The 21,872-nt window shown below is 36.2% G+C and overlaps 1 protein-coding gene across 5 annotated transcripts in view; it reads left to right on the forward strand.

The window, feature by feature from the left end:
* Nucleotides 1-21,872, forward strand: part of LOC128207366 (papilin-like) — a 172,263-nt gene that overhangs the window by 40,614 nt on the left and 109,777 nt on the right. For all 5 annotated transcript variants that reach the window (XM_052910243.1, XM_052910247.1, XM_052910246.1 and 2 more), the window contains exons 10-13: nt 14,682-15,219; nt 19,294-19,438; nt 19,681-19,897; nt 20,322-20,486. In XM_052910243.1, the coding sequence (XP_052766203.1) occupies nt 14,682-15,219; nt 19,294-19,438; nt 19,681-19,897; nt 20,322-20,486 (1,065 nt within the window). The remainder of the gene's footprint in view (nt 1-14,681; nt 15,220-19,293; nt 19,439-19,680; nt 19,898-20,321; nt 20,487-21,872) is intronic.

Below are 21,872 nucleotides of genomic sequence, written 5' to 3' on the forward strand. Positions count from 1 at the left end.
GATAGTCCATAAAATAAAGTTGTCATTTATAGGTTGGCTTTCCGAATAGTTGACTGCAATTTCGTATCAGGGCGGCGTTCGGGGGTATTAATCACCTTCAGTGATAGCTCTAGTTTTTTTATAATTTTGGTCCAAAATGACTTAGTCAGAAGAAAATCTGTTAATGGGCCGTCCAAACGTGGTAGATCACAGGGGACACAATTCAACAAATTATGTCATATAACAAACTGCTATTCAGCCAATCATTACATGAAGTTATGATTAGTGTCTAGAGAAAACTGTTTTGAAATAACTTCAGAGGCACACTTTGAACGCAGAATTTTTTTTCACTCGCTTGCTCCTACTTTTTTTTTGCAAAATCCCTAGTCAATTTTTAAATGAGGAATTCGTGGCCACATTATAAGCTATGAATGCAAAAGATTCATTAAAATGGCTAATACGTTTCAGATCAACCTATATTGTGCGCCCTACAAGAGATACTTACAATTACTGAGAATAATAGGCAGGTGTTTAAATTGAATTTGCCAGTTATTGAATATAGTCTTACACAATAATAGCCTTAATAATAATGATACAGAAAAAGAATTATCATTATAAAACAGAAAATACAATTAGAATAATGTAAAAGATAATATTAATTATAATGGGTACTCACCAAGTGCCATGATTTCTCGGACAGCCCTGTCATGTGCAACAAGATGGTCTCGCAGTAGATCAACACTTGGTAACGAATCCATGATCAAGAGTAACAACAAAGTTGAATAGCACAGTAAGAAATATTCCTGATTAATCACTTCTCTCCTCCCTTTTCAAACAATATTATGATACAATTGTACCAAAATGTCCAATATATATCCAAGAACAATTCAAAAGTTAACACATCTAGAAGCTTTCAACAGTTTGAAAGCTCATTTTATTTCTTTCATTTATATACACCAAAGCTTAAATAATTCTTGACAGTTTTTGCCCATATATCACAAATCACTATTTTTGATGTCATAGAAATGATGAATTAATTATCCCAACTGTGAAAGTGGTTCAGAATAAGATCATACATGAAGGTTCAGGCCAATCCCCTAATTGGGCTTGTAATTGCTCAAGTATTGTCCAAGCTTTTAATTACTCTATTTTTCTAAACAGATTCACAATAGGCACAATTATTCTATCATGTTTAATGTGGATTCAAAATTCTTTCAGAAACTATATTGATAAATGCAATTAAGGCAAATGGAGATTTTATAGGATAAGGGGCTTCATGGCCCATTTTGACCCTGTGTAGATGTGGGTTGATTTACAAGGATCATCATAAATCTGTACATCTTTTTTGCAAATAATTATTCAATTATTGAAAAAGTAATGGGCATTAGTTTTCCAGTCATTGTCCTAATGACAAGTCAAGTATGCAGATAAGATGTGACACAATGACCCTTTTATTGGCCTTTTTCAAATCCTTATCATGGCCCCAATGCTGAGCCTGTCAAAATGTTTACCATCTGCAATTTCCAGATAAGAAACTGATCCTAATTTTTACCCTTTTTCAAATCACATAATAAACATTTACTTTTTATTAGCTCACCAGAGGTGAGCTATTGTGATCGGTCTTTGTCCGTCGTCTATCCGTCAGCCGTCTGTCAACAATTGCTTAAAACACATGTTCTCTGAAACTTCCTGGCCAAATTCAATTAAACTTTACAGAAAGCTTCCTTGGGCGACCCTCTACAAAAGTACAACAAGCGGTCACGATAAATCAACAACAACAAAATGGCTGACTTGCTGTTTTGCTTTAAAAAAACATCTCCTCTGAAACTACTAGTCCAAATTGTATGAAACTTTACAGGAAGCTTCCTTTGGAGACCCTCTACAAAAACACAACAAGGGGTCACGATTGATAAACAACAACAACAATCTAGCCAACTTCCTGTCATGCTTTAAAAAACATCTCCTCTGAAACTACTGACCCAAATTCACTGAAACTTTACAGGAAGCTTCATTGCATGGTCCTCTACAAGAATACAACAAGGCATTGAAATTGATCATCAACAACAACAACAAAATGGCCGACTTACTGTTTTGCTTTAAAAAAAAATCTCTGAGACTACCAGGCCAAATTTAATGAAACTTTACAGGTAGCTTCATTACATGACCCTTATATATAAAAAAATAAAATATAAAACAAGGCATCGTCATCAGTAAAGACATGTTTAAATTGCAACATTTTTATTAAAGCTTAATCACAGAGTTGTGGCCCATTGCTTAGGTGAGCGTTTAAGGGCCATCATGGCCCTCTTGTTTAAAGCATGAAAAAAATGTGTAATTTCATTATAATACACACACAAAACAAAGTTTTTTGGGGAAAGAACTTTTGCATTCAATTATTAATTTACTTGGTAGTGATGCACTGCTTATGAATTAATAAGGCCATTTAGAACTGATATATGTTGATAAGCTGCAGTAAAATGAAATTATCATTTCCTGTGTAATCTTTATTCCTGATAATTAAACTGTGATTTTAATACTGGGTCACAAATTCACATGGAATAAACATTAACAATTGTGTGTATCACCACCAAATAACTAACAAAACGTTTATATATTTGTATTTAATACATGAATACAACTTATACTTTATACAATGGTACTCGACCATCCAACTTACTTAATTAACCAAGTAAGATAACTCTAGTTTGCATTTAATGCAAATAATTTCCCTTCATTATTCGACTTAGAAATTCTGGTTAAGGTTTTGCATGTAAGCACATATAATGTTCTTGTACTCATTTTAATGAATTGCAACAGTATATTTTCAGTTCATCCGTTATATGTCAATAATATTATTTGCTCACTGCATAGAATAGTTGTAATGTTGATATATTTATATGTAAAGTTGATGTGTAATAAAATATGTTTTGTTCTGTTCTATAACCATACTCAAACCATTTAAATTTGCATTTTATCAGTTCAAACATTAAAGAAACCATCAGTCACTGGCATAAGTAAAAAGAATGACATTGATTGATATAATTTATCTGATTGTTTTTTATTCAGACATTGTGAAAACCGTCTGTCTGACAGTCTGGACTGGTATATTTGGACCTGATCCGTATAAATTTTTGTAAGGGGTTCAGTTTGTCTGACCAGTAATGTTCACTTCGGATGTAATAACATCATGAAGATGTCAGGTTCCTTAATCATTAAACACCTCTGAAAAGTGAGAATAATTAAAAACAAAATCAAAATAAAACATTTTTTTCTTAATAATATTGTATAACAATTGTTTTTTTATTATCTCATTGCTCATTTGACACATTACCAGGTTTCCTCTGTCCATTCTGCATAGATTTTGAAAAGCTAATAATTTATCAAAACATTTGCGATAAGCATTGGCTAGTTTTAACTGATTTTTCCAATTGTCTTATCTTTTGGAACATGCTATGCAATTACTAAGAAACCAGGAGAAATACACATTGTCACTGTCAAAAAATGGTGATGTCAAATTGTATTTGGACCAACAAATTTTTCTGAGGGCCTGACAGACCGAATGACAGAGATTTTTATTTTCCCGATCAAATTGTAGAATAAAAAGGAAATCTTGACTCTTAATTTTAGTTATAAATCAGTAAAGAAATCTGTCTCCTTGCAATTGACTATGAATAATACAGTGTTGATAAAACCAATTCTGGAATCAGAAATTGGGGAGCCGCACATTATTAAACAACCAATGGACAAAACCTCTTATGTTCTTTTTGACCAGTTGGACAAAATCTCCCACATCATTTTAACAGGTGGACAAAACATCCAGATCATTTTGACCTGGTGGACATTAAACTTCAAAATATGCATGTGCACGCTGCAAGCAGGAAGACTAATGTCTTGGGTGCAAAGGACATGCAATTCCCCGTTACGGGAGGGTTACCATTTTTTTGGCGACAATGGAACATGTGATTTTATCAACTATATTATCTTGGTTTTAAAACTGTTTGCTGATGAATTTACAATTGGGAACCAAATAATAGTTTAATAATTATATTAAAACACATTTGAGTCTTTGGTTTGACATAAACATGTAAAACAAATAGCCTTTCGTTTTAAATTAAACCTTGCAATAAGATACCCTGGCTTGGTGTAAAGTGACATCATATTAACAAAGACTGGGTTAAAGTCACTTTTATTGTAACCATATTTTGCTGCAGACTTTTCATCAAAAATCAGATTTATGTGGGCAGTATTTTAACATATTCATAATGGGTAATGTACTGGTGACACCATGTTATCTCATTTGTATTAATTATTGATACAGGAGTGACCTATATAGCTTGTTGGTTGATCTGTTGGTTTTGTTTGGATTTGAACTCAGGTCAAGTTCAGCTTGTTACAAAGTACCATTTTTCAAGAAGTTACAGTTCCTTTTTTACTTTTTAACTCATGAAAGGGTCAAAGGATTTAATTAATTTAAAGTTTGCACATTAAACCATAAAATGTAGGTTCACTTTGGTTATAATATACACAATTTATTCATTTGATTGTTCTTTTTCAACTTAAAATTTGGCCATTTAGTCCATTAGTTATGCTCAGACAATGAAAGGTTGATGGATTTTAATATTTTTTAGTTCACCTGTTTAACATGTGTAAGCCATCATCTCACTAGGCCACGTTCCTACTATGTCCTCAAAAATCTGGCGGGATGCAGTCAGAACTTTGTCAACGTAGAATAACGCAGAAGACACCGATAAGGACATGGTATGAGCAGACTTTGAACATGTCTAAAAAAACGTACTTAGGATGTTGTCGAATCAGGACGCAGTAAGAACTTAATAAGAACGTATTAACAACGTCATGGATGTAGTGAGGGCGTAACTAAAATCTAGTCATAAGGTGATTGACGTAGTGCAACCGTGGTAGTTGAAGAGAAATATTGAATGTCGCATTGCCTCTAGGTTGTCTTTGCGTTCTTAAGACGTCAATGGAGTTCTTACCATTCTTACCACAACCTCTCCACTCTTACTACCACATTCTTTATACATTCTTTCGGTGCTTAACATGTCTGAGACACGTTTGTATCAGGTTCTTACCACGTCCTGTCAGGTTCTGAACCGTGATCTTGTATAAATACAGCATTCAACTCCTCTATAACTTCATTTTATACCAACACTAGATATGATAGAATATATAGAATACTCTAATTAATATTCCATCTCAATCACATTGACAAATAAATTAAAGTATAAGAACGTAACAAGTTCTTTGTGAGAACATACAAAGAATGGGTTAGGCATGATTTGCGCATGAAGATGTGTGCAGTTAGAACGTATTTGGAACGTGTGTGACACAATGAATGCCTGGCAGGGTCGCAGTAAGGACGTAGTATGAACTTGAGTAAAGCATTTATTAAGCATTTAACAGCATCCTCTCTGCGTTCGTTTTGCCAGGTCATCTTGCAGTCTTTATGGTCTTCATCTAGTGAGATCAGGGTTTAACTTACAGGTTCAAGTTCAAATTTGATTATAAACATTTGACAACACATTTTTGATGGAGTTGTGGCCCCTTTTCAACTGAGAATTTGCCAAATAAGGGTGTCTGGTTGATAACACATGAAGGTTTGACAGATTTTAAAAACATGTACACATAAAGTTTACATTTTAAGTTCCAATCAGGTAAAATAACCACCATTATTTTATAGATTTATGTCCCCTTTCAATCTTTACAAAACATGCTCAGGAGGCAAAATATTTGAAGCATATGACTAGGATAAAGTCATAAGTGAGTATCATTCCTCAAATTTGTGATCATCTTGAGCCTGATGGGTGGTTGTTAGACGTCCCACCATCGAACTTGAACAATATGTGAATGAATGTCAAGGCCAAATTTAATAACCAGCCATGTTGCCATTAGCAACGTCAGAACTTTGGCCCTTGAATTGCTTAAAATTACACAAACATGTAAATGCTGTCAGTGCTATAACTCAAGGAGCTTTTTTCCGATCATCACGAAACTTGAACAACAATTATGTTAAGATAAAAGTGTTATAAATATATAGCCAGGTTGGAATTTCAGCCATGTCACTTCAGAGTTATGGCCCATGAATGTAGCTTGAGGGGATTTTGTCTGATCATTTCCAAATCCAGCTATGTCTCCCCTCTGAATTCAGAGCCCTTGTACATATAACTTCATCATCAAATGTTCTTTTGTTCATATATATAAGGACACTTTTTGTAGACTATCATGTTAAGATATTAGTAATACCCAAATACAGATAGCACATTTATTTTGGTGAAAAACTAACAAGGTAGGCATGAAACAAATACTGAATCAACAATAAAATTGAATATGAATATTGAATAAATTAACATCATAAATAATCAACAACCATAGTGTAACACAATGATACCATAGCTGATGATCTCATGCAATGTTTTAACCAAATTTTAATATCAAACATTCCAGAAAAACATGATACCAATACGGTATATGGAAAAGGTTATCTAGGTACTATTGAGTTCTCATTGTAGTATGATGTCAGTTTATTGTTCAGTTGGCCCTGAAGAACTCACAGTGTGAGGTGTACCAAGTGGCAGACACACGGTCAAACAGCATGTGTCCAATACCCATATCACCCATCTCAACATCAAGTCTCACTGCCTGCTCCTCCGGCAGCAGCTGCTGAGTGGCAAACAGCACTTCAGCCAGTTCTTCATCAGCCTCATCATAGCTGGAGGCATCACTGTCCCATTCCATACTGTCATCAAGGGGATCCTCCACGTCATCCTGATGTGGCCATCCATACTGCTGGGGCTGGTAGGTCATGGCTGCTGGATGGAGGTGCTCAGCCCCAGGGTGCGGCACATAATGAAAAAAGTTCTGTGGTTGGCCCAATGGTTCAACAACATATCCATTAGCACTCCTGAGATGACTGTCACTGTATAAAGCACTGTTGGTCTGTCCCATATCACTAACACTGTCCTGGGCAACATGATTATGAGGATTCACAACATTCACAGAGTCCAAGATCTCATCACTGCTATCACTCAACACTGAGTCATTATGAAAAGAATTTTCTAGAATCTGGTTTAGTGATTCATTCTCCTTCTGTATGGGCACCTCACTGTTTTCCAACACCTGGTGACTGGTGGATGTGTTCTCAACTATTCTGATGCTGAGTTCGTCCGATAGGTAGGGCTGGATGGAGGGACCAGCTGTGATCATGTGTGGCTGATGCGTTGAACTGATGGGGGACACCAGGTTGATCATATGCTGGAAGGGTGGTACAGGCATCATGAACTCTCCAGACATCACAGGCTGCCACTGAGGGGGACCCTGCACTCTACCATCCCAGAAAACAGGCCCATTGTGATTCACCATGTTCAGAGGAACGGGGAAATAGGGCTGACCTGACATGTGTGGAACCATTTGCCCGGGATGCCCCAACCTGGGCTGTGTGATAGTGGCCCCTGTCTCTGCGTCAAGCACCCGGCGGACAGTCGTAGACATCTCCTGCACCTTGAGCCACTTCTGGAGGCGATACTCCTTGTACATGCGCTTGATGCCCTCGGCCACGGAGATCCGGATCATCTTCTGGAAGGCGGGAGTCAGGTGCTCCCCCATGGTAGACAGGAATGTCCGCTCACCCATCTGCTCTATGTAGTGGTCTGGAATGAAACAACAGATATAGAGTCAAAGTTTCAAGCATTGATAAACATTCAACTTGCTAGCTATTTTTTCACAATATTATTTGACTGGTACAAATATTAGAGTCCCTCAAAATCCCTATCATGTATTATCTGAAAAATGGTGACCTAATTATGTGCAAGTTCAAACCAAGTTTGTGTATCCTTGACACTAATGACCTTATGACCTACATTGTATGTGTTCATCTTTACCCATATAAAAAAAATATCTTATTTCTGCAGAGACTAAAATGTTGAGAACTTTTTGAGTAGAAATTGTGGCCTCTAGGGTGCTTTTCCAATATTTGAGCTAGTGACTTTTAACATAACATGTTTACCTAAATTTCATAAAGACACACATCATGGCAAAGTTCTGTGAAGATTGGGTAGAAAGTGAGGCTGCTATTTAGGCCACCTATTGCTAACCTTAGAACCAATGATGAATCAAACATCATCTGCCAAAAGTTAGTGTGTGTTTGTAAGGATTCATTTTAGCAGGGTTCCTGCTGGCGATCGCCATTGTCGCCATTTGCGACAAAATCGCTGAAGTGGGAATTTATTGAAACAACGCTGTTTTTTTGCAAATATTTTCTTAAAATGACGTAAGCAGAGCCCATGCCGCCTGCATTGATAATCGATTCCGTCACTGTCATAAATCAAGCGTATCTGCTGGTGCAACAACAAATCCGATAATTAGGGCAAGCAGTCACGGCCCAGTCAACACCTCGCTAATTATTGCGTAAATTTATTGCTTTTATTGCCATCCTTTAACTAGTATGTCTCTTATTAGCAAACAATTTAGCTCAACAGCTTTGTTGTTGCGTAATTAACGGGTCAGTTTTAAAAATGCAATTTTCGGTTGTCAGAAAGACACATGATATGCAAATTTCGTAATGACGTTTACGCGCTAAATTAGATTTGTTTCAATTTTGTCGCGATTTGTAATTCCTATAAATGCAGCAATTTAGGGGTTTGAAAAGTGTTAACAGAAGATTAACAGAAGTCATTGGGTATGCTTACAAATAAATAGAACTACATCCCATTTGATATAAGGCTTCCAATAACTTGGCTGGAGTAAAGTGTAGACACTATTTTTTTCGGACAGTATGGCCTAAGTTTGACAATGTATACTTCTTTAAAGTTTCCATTTATTTTAAGTTTATCTCATAATTTCATAATTGTATTCTTTAATTATATGACACTTTTTTATGCAGGCATTCGATTGAAATCAACATGTATATGTCGCATTTTTGGCAATATTCCTTTTTCTTAAATTTATATACTTGTCCATATATTTTGTCAATAGAATAACAATTTGCTAATATCTTATGCTTCATGTACAACAATATTATATTATTGGACCTGTAAGGGGGCCTTTCGCGGCCCCCTTAACCCCCCACGAAAAAGTGGCGACAACTTTTTAGAACCCAGGGGGAACCCTGTTTTAGGTTTTTCAAGTTTCAAGTACAAAACATTAGGCATTAGCACAAGTGGCTGAAAAAACCCAAAGTTTGTTGGTAGAAAAAAGATAAGCATGAAATAAATTAGCAGTTTAGAATCATATTTCTTTCACTATGCAATCTTCAAATTGGCACCAAATTTTAATAATTCTATTTATAAGAATGACTTGTTTAAAAGAAGAAACACCAAAGAAGAAATGGGCATTTTCAAACAGACATGTTTATACAAGATTCATGGAATACCTTTGAACAAATTGTAACTTATACCCTGTACAACTAGACTTGTTTTTTATTATTCAAAAAGAGTGATGATTCTGTGTGAAACCAAGATTAGAGCTATAAATCTTACATAAATGTTTGCAAACATTTTTATAAAAATATATTAATGTAACTCCTTCCTAAATTGCTCAGACCAATGTTTGATAAAAACAACAACAAGTGTTACTGTATGTATTATTCTTGCACATCAGATAGACATTTGTAGTGAATATAGCTATCCTGGAAAATGCTGTCTGGCTCCCTCATGATCAATACCACTTTATACAAGCATTGCCTGTATCAGGCAAAATGTTAAAGAACAAGGGGGAGACAACTTAACATTCTTTCATTGTGAACAAATTCACATTGCAATCCTTAAATTCAGTAATGTTCCTCATGAAGGGTAGAGAATATTCTAAATCTTGCAGTTTGCACAACTTCACTTTGCTTTATGTTTCATTAAAAAATCCTAAAAAAGATTTTTACTCCTCATGCACTATTTATTCCAACTACGGTACCAAGATTATTTTGCAAACATTTGACAAATGGTCTATAAGAGTTTTGCATATCTTCAAACTGACATCTATCTATAAGCCTCTTAGTTTTAAATAAATATATTGATAATGCTCTAAACAAATGTTTGAAAAAAATCAAAAAATTATACAAGAGGAGAAAAATATTTAGTTAAATGAAGTAAAGACAGTAATGATAGAAATAGCAGTAATTGTGGAAAAGGTAAATATCATTCAATAGTTCAGAACATTCTTAAAGAACATCGTTATGAACTCAATTATTATTTACTTTCAAATTGGTAATACCAAGAAATGTGACGTTGACATCCATTTGTTATTTGTGCTACTTTTCATAAATATTAAGACAACTGAAGTGCCTTCTGCTTGCTTAATTGAAATCAGTTCACCTTTAAAACTTAACAATGATGCTGCTTTCAACGGTATCAACATTGATATAGTAAAAAAATAATTGTATACATAGCATTGATGTTGTATTATTAATAATAATATGTTAAACAAATGTTACTACTCACCAAGAGCGATGATTTCTTGGACAGCTCTGTCGTGTGCCATCAGGTGGTCTCTCAGGAGATCAACACAAGGTAACAAATCCATGGTTACAACTAACACAAAGTGTAAAACCACAATAAAAAATATTCCGTACTATTCACTTTAAGTCCACTCTTTTAGAAATACAAGCCTCTAATACAATAATTTCCAGAAAGTCTGATATATATCCAAGAGTTACAAAAGAACAATTAGCACCACTGAAGGACTTGAGCAGTTTAATTGCTGATTTGATTTTTTTTCATTTATGTACCAAACTTGAAACAATGCATGACAGTTTTGCCCATATTCCTCCAATATCTATTTTTTGATGTCATAGAAATGATGAATTAATTATCACAACTGTGAAAGTGGTGCAGAGTGAGATCAAAGGTTGAGATTAAACCCCTAATTGCTCAAGTATTGTCCTTGCTCTTCATTACTCTATATTTCTTAAACAGATTCACAATAGGCACAATTATTGTATCATGTTTAATGTGGATTCAAAGGTCTTATCAGAAACAATATTGACAAATACAATTAAGGCAAATGGAGATTTTATAGGATAAGGGGCTTCATGGCCCCTTTTGACCCAGTGTAGATGTGGCTTGATTTACAAGGACCATCATAAATCTGTACATCTTTCTTGTAAATATTTATTCAATTATTGGGCATTTGTCTTCCTGCCATTGTACTAATGACAAGTTTGGTATGGAGATAAGAAGTGACACAATGACCCTTTTATTGGCCTTTTCAAATCCTTATTATGGTCCCAATGCTGAGCCTGTCATAATGTTTACCTTCTTCTGCAATTTCCTGATTAGGAACTGATCCTATTGACACATTTCTTATTTTTCAAATGACTGATGGACGTACAGGCATAGTGCATGAAAACTTGATAACAGATACAAAGATTCTTTATTGAAAATGAAATATTCACCTAACAGTGAAATTAAAATACTCAGCACAAGTTCAAGATTGACAAATATATAAGTTTTTTTGGAGTGGGGGAGCAAGACTAACGTAAGCGAAAATAAGGTTATTTTTGCGAAGAGAACATCGCTGGCCAAAATAAGCTTTCCCTGAGTATTGGGCCTAAATTAGATTTATGGTGAAAATATCAAAGCATGTATTTCAAACAATAATTGCATCATATCTTTAAAGATTTTATGATTAAAAATATTATTTTAAAAAGTATGCTTTTTTTGTTTAGTTTCATTCAAATCAACTACGGTAAACAAGATAATGCATTAAAATTAAAAAAAAAGTTTGCACCAGCCTTTAATAATGACACAAACCTAATGTTATTTATTTTTTATAACAACCTAAATGTAGAATGGAACATTATACCAACAACAGTTGCCACCTACATGGCTGGCTTAATTTCAAAACCGATGAAAATGAGTAATGTAAAACTTTTTATTTTTTCAAATGCGATTGTTTACAGTTTTCCTCAAATATTAAAAGATGAAAAGTCGAAAACGTTTTATCAATCCCCTAAGCAACCACTAATAATACTTTTTAATTTTTGTCATATAAGCTATATTATATCTATCAAAGTTCAATCGACCATGAATTACATATGAACAGTAATTATACGTTTTATTAATGCACACCCCCTCCTCTGCCACTTGCCCCCACTCCCCCACCTTCAAAAACAAACACACACTAAAAACTTACTTATTTATTTATCCATCTACTAAACTTTATTTATTTTTGCTTATTTTTGGTCAAACTTCAAAAAAGCTTAATAACTATCATCTAAATATCACCTTTATATATTTTTTTTAGTAACAAAGAAATCTATTTCACAACCAACTTTTTTAATCTTGATTTTGCGATAATAAGCCTTTTTTCATGTTTTAGTGGAAAAAAAAAAAATTATCGAGAAAATAACCTTTTTTCGTATTTTAGTCATACCCCTATATTGTGCTGCTAATATCATGTTGGTTTTATAACTTCAAAGTGTGTATTGTAAATGACTGGTTATAAGATGATAGGGGTTATAAGACGCAGGCAAAAAAATCAGTAAAAAACTCGAGAAAAAAACTATGTTTTGGGTTTTAGTATGCATAGAATTTTTTTTTAAATCGTCTGCCAATATCGGCCACCATGTTTGTTGACAATGACGAAATTTTTGTTTTTTCGTGAAAATAGCGATGGTTATTTTAAACATACAATACTGATATAAAGCAAAATAGTCTTTCTGACGGTGTGTCGTGAACGATAACCTGTTGAAAATGAAAAGTTTTGTAAAGCAAGAACCTTATATTGTACATGATTGTTCTCATAATGTCAACACCTACAGGAAATAATAAAGAACGTGGCAAAGTGCGAAAAAAGGAGACTATTATTGCAACAGTATTGGTATGTTAAATTGCTTAAAGGCAGTGCGAGTTTTTCGCACCTTATCATACTACTGACAAAAAATATTTTGACAATGCACAGCTATGCTTCTTTATATATATGCATGTTTAAATATTGTTTTATACAAAAAATATTGAATAATTTTATTCGTACAATAATGAAAATTTAAAATAATAAACATTTTACAATACACCATATCTCGATCTTCAACTGCTGTTTTAACCTGTATAAACTTGATCGAGATGACGCGAGTGACATCCCTTTCTACATAAATGTAAACAAACTAGTTTTTAACCAGGTTCTCAATGAAAACCGGGTTATAAGAATGAGGTTGTCCTTTGGCGGACAGGCGGACAGGCGGGCGGGCGTCAAACATTGGTTTCTGTTCAATAACTTTAGTTAGCATTGATAGATATTGATGAAACTTGGTGTGTAGGTAGCTTATGGGAAGAGCTAGCTTGGGATTGCTTTTGAGTGGGGAGGGGCTAAGGTCAAGGTCACTATTACTTAAAATAGAAAAATGGTCAAGGTCACTGTTACTTAAAATAGAAAAATGGTTTCTGCCCAATAACATAAGTTAGCATTGATAGATATTGATGAAACTTGGTGTGATATGATATAGCTTATATGAAGCTGCAGATTGAACTTGCTCATACAACAAATTAATTGGCTATAATTTCTGATTGCCCATAACAAAAACCTGGTTTCGTCGCATTGCGGCGCTTCTAGTTTCACCATTTATTTCTCTGTAGTTCTGGCTTCCATAACTTTAATGTAGATATTTTTTTGTGTTTACTACACATTAACACGTCTTAAAAGGTAATTTATAATGTGTTCGCTGAAGTTATTTAGCTAATTTCTCTGAAGAGCCAATTTCGGCCTCATGAAACCGACCTCAGAAAAAAATGTCAAAGTTTGTTACTGGTTGTAAGACGCAGGCACCTTTTTATATCAAAATCTGAGTGAAAAAAGTGTGTCTTATAACCAGTCTTTAACGGTAAGGCCTAAAAAAAACCAATACATTTGGTTCGGGTTACCCGACCCTACCTACGGAATAGGCGCCAACCCTACCGTTTTAATAGTCAGTTTGAAAAAAAAATGAAAAACTAAAAAAAAAAAAAATGTTTTCTTTCGCTTTTTTTTTTTAATTGCTTTTCAATATGTAGTTTAAACCTTAAATGCTTATACAGAAGATAACTTTAACACCATTCTCCAATGATGAAAATGATATTCTTATATAAAGCCTAATAAAAAAAAATAAAAAAAAATAAAAAGCCTACCTACCTTACCTATTTTTGAAAAGGACGTAACCCTAACCAAACAATTTTTTGGCCTAACCAAAATTAACATGTCATTGTTTCAAATGTTCACCACATGAAGTAAATAAATTACATGATTAAAATCCTAGTGCTGTCCTTTGATTTTAAGAATTCACTGACAGCAAGTTTCTAAGGGATTAGTCTGCCCGGTTAGCTCAATAGAGCATTGGACTGTGAATCGGACAACGCAGGTTTGATTCCGGGACAGACCAGGTCACTTCTATTGTGATTGGTTATGAAATCCTTTCTACGACCATTCGCACTGTACCACTGCCCTTGGCATGTACAGAAGTTGTCAGTTCCGTGCTGAGGTGAAGGCACCTAGTACTGGTTAAACGCCAGATAGTCTACCCAGGTTAGGTGTGGTTGAACTGGCACTCTGGGAGTCCCTTCAATGTACTCACGCTTGGACCTGGAGTATAAACTACTAACACCACCACCATCCAAGGGGTTCAAAATGTGCTGGACAAAAAATGTGAAGGGGTAGGGTATATTATACTGCAGCATAGTTGCTTGCTTAATAAAGGTTTTAGTGCATTAAAAAATTGTACATTCCAGGCTGTAAATGAAGAGGCAGACAATCCAGACATACTGTACGGTTACACACCACCTAGTTCTGACAATTCTGGCAAGGATGTGACACCTATAGGAAAACAAAAAGAGACGCATACGAAAAATAAACATATGAAATCTATTCATGATAATCAGGATATTAAATCATTTATAAGTAAGCCAAGCAATATAAAAATTAGTTCAAGCAGTGTGCCAGGCAGAAACTATGGTATTACAAATGTCAAAATTGTAGACAGAAAAATGCCAAAGAAGGACTATGCCAATACACATGAAAATGCTCTCACTGATCGTGAGAAGTTTGTGTATGAGAATGGGGTCCAGATTTTAGGAGGAGACAAAACAATCAGAAAAAATGGCCATGGTCTAGACACGGGAGCCCAGGAGATGCGACATGGGACAGGTGACCCCGACCTTACCAGGCTGGAGCTGGAGAGTCGGGCCTCAAGATCAAGTTACCATGACAACTCGCGTTACATGTGGTCACATGGTGAATGGACACCATGCTCTGCTCAGTGTGGCTCAGGTCAGAGGTTACGTCATTCACAGAATAACAAGTTTGGTCTTAATTTATTAAAATTTGCCTGAATACATCATTCTTTGTAAGGTGTACAATGTATATTTGATTATCTGAATATTAAATATTATTATTGTTAACATATCTTTGAGCAAAAGGGGGGCACCCAGAATTTGTATCCATCCCCAGGTCTCCCTGCGGGGGGATGAATTTTTTTTCGGAAAATGACAAAAGTGAAACCACAGTCTGTGAGGGAAACTGAATGTAAACAAAATTGCTCCACAATGGAGAAAATGGCTAGAAGTTATCAATGTTTTTATCGCTTTGCTAACTACTAAGACTTGATAAATAACAATATAAATAAAATATTTTTTTTGATAATTGGGAAAGGGAAACATGATTGTCAACTTTTACAAGAAGTGATTAATTAATTTGTAAAAATGATCAAAAGCAAACAAGTATGACTACTTGGTTATCATTTCTGATAGTAAGCAGATTTTTTCATTGATGGTTTATAAAGTAGCATCAATAGAATACTGTATTTCCCGGACTATAAGATGATCCGCTTATAAGACAACCCCTTAACTTTGCCCATGAAATCTAGTGTTTTAGTTTAGACACTCGTTTATAAGACGGGGTCAATTTGTAAAGCAAATCAAGCGCTTAAATATCTCCAAGTCTGTGATAATGTTCAAGCTTAACAGTCAATTATCAACTAAATTTGTTCATTTGATTGAATAAATCGCTGATATCTTGACAACTGTGAGCACTCTTATGTAGATGAAGGTTAATAATAGAACAAAGTAACACGGTTCAGCATTTATTTCACATATCTTTTTGTTTCTACCTCCTAAGGTTCATATATCAACCATGATTTTGACCATTATTGATTTTTAGCTCTACTGGCCATACATGCCATATCCCCCGGAGGGGGAAAAAATCCCCCGGAATTTCGGTCCATCCCCCGGTCTCCCGGAATTTCCAAAAAAAAAAATTTTTTTTTTAAACCTCCGCTTACGAGCGGGTTGTCACTGGTTTTATTACCCGATATTTGATCCGAGTGTTTACGGTAAGGAATTTGATGCGCTGTATTTTACATCTGGATTATCGATTGATCCTGTGTATACAGCCTTGCACAAACTGCCAATCAGTAGGGTACATGATTTGGTTGTTACACAGTGTGCCATAATAGCGCCTTTGATCTCTGCGTCATACGATCGAAAGGTCGCAATAAATTTGTATAGGTGTCACTAATTGTTTGTTTGTTTTTAACCCTGTAAGGGTGTTGACATTAAATTACAAATGAAGATGTTAACACGCAACTATTGGACAAATATCCGACGTGTGAAAATGTTACGGTATACTGTATTGTTTCTGATAATGATGGATTATTCTAAATTCATATCAGTACAGTCACCATCAAACTGAAACGCTGAGCGTTGTTTCAGCATATTGAGAACAATTCAGAGAGACTCAAGGTCAAGATTGACTTCAGAAACAATTCACAATCTGCCGAGTGTAAAGTTTAATGAACATAACATTTGCAGCTCATTTGTTCCTTCCAAGGACATGCTATTTAAATCAACCAATTCATGCATATTAATTGTGCATGTGTTTGCTATCCTGATTGTCATGTGGACCTAGTGCTGTGAAGTGCCTAAAAATTCATTTTTTTAGTAGTGCTTACTTAGTTCTGTGAAGTGCATAGAAATTCATTTTTTTAGTAGTGCTTTTTGTAAAAATTTACTTTTTTTTTTATTATTTAACATTTTATATAAATACATTGAAGTGTTATATGCATAATATATTATGAATTGATGTTAGTTCAGTTGTCATTGCAATATTGAATGAATATTTTTATATAATTATGAATACAAAAAATTGATATTTCGTGAACTTATTATATACTTTTGATATAAAATCCCCCGGAATACTTTCCAAATCCCCCTAAATTTTAAGCCTTTTGACCAAATCTCATGGAATGGTCTCCAAAAAATATGGCATGTATGACTGGCCAAAGGCCAGAAGAGCTTATGCAATGGTAATGTGTACGTAGTATGTGCGTCCTTGCATCTGTAATCAATTGCTTGTGAACAAGATATAGTCTTCAGTTTTGATTGTATCTCGATGAAACTTGTACAGTATTTAGATATCCATTAGAGCTCGATTCCTTAAGAAAACCAGTCAGATCTGCCCATTCATGCCTAGATTATGGGCCTTGAAAGTATAAAAAACTCACGTCATTTACAGGAAACAATCGGTGTCTTAGTAAACAGTCTGTTTGACGACTTCAAACTTAAAATACACTGAAAGATATCAAACTGGAAAATTGAAAATCGGGTCGCTCGAAACATCGGTTCCCTTGAGGTTTTGTCTCGGTCCCTGGCTACCTCGAGCGATCGCAGTTTTAGTGTATATATTTGTTGCCTATTACTCATACATACATGCTCTGGATTGAAAATTACCACAAGACCCATGCCAGTAGAGCATAGGCCCTCTTGGGCCTCTTGTTATTTTTCCGATCGTATGGTATGTTCTAACTAGCCTAGACGCAATCTTGGTAGTAAAATGGGATCATACGGTAAAGACTGAGCGATTTAGATACAAACCATTGCCATGCACCTTTGATCTTTACCTGTTAATCTGCATGATATACGCAAAGCCTAATTGTCACATAGTCGGAGAAATATGGTACTCCTTAATGTACAAAAAGGTAATAGATACTCGCACAGTACCGTATTATATCATGCATAGGATGCACTTTTTTACCCCCAATTATCGTCTTAAAAATTGCCTGCGTCCTTTCTATGCTATTAGAATTTCATCTGTTTTTTTCCAAGTCCATTTCAGTTCGAAAATATCGGACCGGGGAAGAACGCGGTAATAGTAAGTATCTGTACTGCGTCACCGAAGTGAACAACTGACATAGGTAAAATCATGCAAGTTAACACACGCAGAAATATATTGAATGTTTACTTTAAAATGATTTATTGAGAAATAAATTGAAAACAAACACGAGTGTTTACTTTTTTACAAAAGGGACGCTACTCACAAAAACTCGATGTGAGTCAGCACTTTAACTGGATTGAGTTATAACGGCAACGGAAAATCGGGAAAGGAGGTATTTATCAATTAATCGTTGTTCATGATTTTAATGTTTCAATATTTTACAAAACATTTTGTTGTATGTTACTGTTTTAAAAAAATAATAAAGGAATGTGCATAACGCAAAGTAGCATTATTGTCACGATCAAATCTTTTCAAATGTGCGAAGGTGTGAAAAACACCCGCTGTCTGTCATTAGAAAAAAGTCAATAGAACAAACTATTGCGATGGTAATACCGTATTGTTGTTTGTTCGCACTTTACCCGAGGTGCCTTCTGTATGCTGACATGCTTTAATCCGCGCAGCGACAAGCCTTATCAAAACAATTATTAGTTTTGACAATACACAGTTTTGCAACGTTTGCAACGGTTGCAACGGTTGATTGTCATTCAGAAGGCATGTCGGGAGATGCAACCGTTGCAACGGTTGACTGTCAGTCAGAACTAGTCTATTACAGCATTTGTATAAGTCTTATATTATGCGTGAATGTTCTCAAAATGTCAAGACATATATCATTGTTGTGTATGTTTAATTACCGAAATACGACAATAATTATCGAAATACACAAGACACTTATCGAAATATGCCTTTTATACAATTTTTGTTTGTTTTTTTACTTCAATATATGTTATAAATACTTTACCAACCTCAATTTTTCGGCTCCGATTTTGACATTTTTTCGCTGCGTCCTATCTTATATATTAAGGGGTTTTACCCGTTTTCTCAACGATTTTTTTGCCTGCGTCCTATCTATGCTAGCGTCCTATACATGATATAATACGGTAGTGATATATTGACTGTCCAAATCCTCGTCAAATGTCAAAATCCCCTGGTCTAATGTCAAAAACTTATGGAATTCAGAACAAAAATGTCAGATTTCCCTTGAATGTTCTCCAGAAATATGGCATGTATGTAGAAGTTTTTTTACATGTCTGATAGATCTCAGTTGTAATATTTGTATTTAACTTTCTTCTGCAGGAATTCAGAGGCGAGTGGTTTCCTGCGTGGACCGGGAAGAGAGACAGGTGACCAATGAGAGGTCATGTGACCAGGCCAGCCGACCAATCACAGTGCAGCAGTGTGACAATGGAGACTGTAGGACAGACACTACAAATGCATTTGTGTTGGTGAATTTTCTTTTCTTTCAAAGTATAGTTGCCTGTAGCCATAAAATATGGCTATGTTTGTTTAACATTCTGTAAATGTTTGTATGTTAAAATACTGTGTTTGATATCCATAGCCAATATTTTTTCTCATAATATTGCATGACTGGTAAAAGAAGTGAATTCACTATTCTCAAAATTATTTGTTTATAAATGTTACAATAAATTCTAACTTGATCGTTCCACAATTTTACGTATCCAGGAGATGGCAAGTGGGTCGATGGGGGGCATGTTCCACATCATGTGACATTGGTGACCAGGTGCAGGACGTGTTCTGTGAGGCTGTGCTGGGGGACAACTCCACACGCAGGGTAGACAATGAGCAGTGTCTGTTCAGGTTTCAGGCCAAACCCCAGTATAGGCGGTCGTGTAATGAAGACGTATCATGCCCCATGTGGATGCATTCAGCCTGGGGAAAGGTAGGCTAGCAAGAATGTGACAATAAAACCGTTATTGTGTGTGCGTATGTTTGTACAGTATTGCCTAAGTTGTCTGTAATTGGCAGAACAAACTTGGTGCCACTGTCGCCTTTGTCAGCGTGCAACATCTTTATCCTTGGCCATAACTCAAAAACTGTTTAAGATATTCATATGCAACTTAAAACACAATCATATTGCCTGAGACAATACACACATTTGTAGCAAGGTCCATAAGTTCAATAACATTCATCAATCTTTTCCTGAAGACATTGTTCAGTTGCAATTCAATTGAATAGTTATTTGTAAAGATACAGAAATAGATAAGATTTAAAATGAAGTTACTTCCCCTACATTACTTTTTATTCAATTTATGCTATTTAAGACACTTCAGGCATGCTTTGTATCATTTGTTTCATGTTACCAGTGCAGTGTGTCATGCGGGGAAGGGGTGCAGACCCGGCTTGTAGATTGTCGGGCCCACCGGGGCCAGCGTCGACCTTACCCAAACACCAGCTGTGAGACCGGGCAGCGCCCAACTGACCGACGCAGGTGTCAGCTAGCCCCCTGTCAACAACGTCCATCTAGACAGGTGAGTACTGCAGCAATGGAGGCAAATTGAATTTTAAGCCCTGTACCTCAGCTTCTTTTTATCTGCACGATTATGTCCTGTCAGGTAGACATGTCCCCAAGTCTAGTGTCCTGTCAGGTAGACACATCCCATTATCAAGTTTCCTATCAGGTAGACACATCCAACCATCTAGTGTCCTGTCAGGTAGACACATCCCACCATTTAGTGTCCTGTCAGATAGACATGGTCCACCATCTAGTGTCTTGTCAGGTAGACACATCCCTTCATCTAGTGTCCTGTCAGATAGACATGTCCCACCATCTAGTGTCCTGTCAGATAGACATGTCCCACCATCTAGTGTCCTGTCAGATAGACATGTCCCACCATCTAGTGTCCTGTCAGGTAGACCTGTCCAAATATCTAGTGTCCTGTCAGGTAGACCCATCCCAACATCTAGTGTCCTGTCAGGTAGACATGTCCCACCATCTTGTGTCCTGTAAGGTAGACATGTCCCATCATCTAGTGTCCTGTCAGGTAGACATGTCCCACCAACTAGTGTCCTGTCAGGTAGACATGTCCCACCATCTTGTGTCCTGTCAGGTAGACATGTCCCACCATCTAGTGTCCTGTCAAGTAGACATGTCTCACCATCTAGTGTCCTGTCAGATAGACATGTCCCAACATCTAGTGTCCTACCAGATAGACATGTCCCAACATCTAGTGTCCTGTCAGGTAGACATGTCCCAACATCTAGTGTCCTGTCAGGTAGACATGTCCCAACATCTAGTGTCCTGTCAGGTAGACATGTCCCACCATCTTGTGTCCTGTCAAGTAAACATGTCCCACCATCTTGTGTCCTGTCAGATAGACATGTCCCACCATCTAGTGTCCTGTCAGGTAGACAAGTCCCAACATCTAGTGTCCTGTCGGGTAGACAAGTCCCAACATCTAGTGTCCTGTCGGGTAGACAAGTCCCAACATCTAGTGTCCTGTCGGGTAGACATGTCCCACCATCTAGTGTCCTGTCGGGTAGACATGTCCCACCATCTAGTGTCCTGTCGGGTAGACATGTCCCAACATCTAGTGTCCTGTCGGGTAGACATGTCCCAACATCTAGTGTCCTGTCGGGTAGACATGTCCCAACATCTAGTGTCCTGTCGGGTAGACATGTCCCAACATCTAGTGTCCTGTCAGGTAGACATGTCCCAACATCTAGTGTCCTGTCAGGTAGACATGTCCCAACATCTAGTGTCCTGTCAGGTAGACATGTCCCAACATCTAGTGTCCTGTCGGGTAGACATGTCCCAACATTTAGTGTCCTGTCGGGTAGACATGTCCAAACATCTAGTGTCCTGTCGGGTAGACATGTCCCACCATCTAGTGTCCTGTCGGGTAGACATGTCCCAC

This window comes from Mya arenaria, chromosome 11 (assembly GCF_026914265.1).
Source record: "Mya arenaria isolate MELC-2E11 chromosome 11, ASM2691426v1".
Taxonomy (NCBI): Eukaryota; Metazoa; Mollusca; class Bivalvia; order Myida; family Myidae; genus Mya; species Mya arenaria.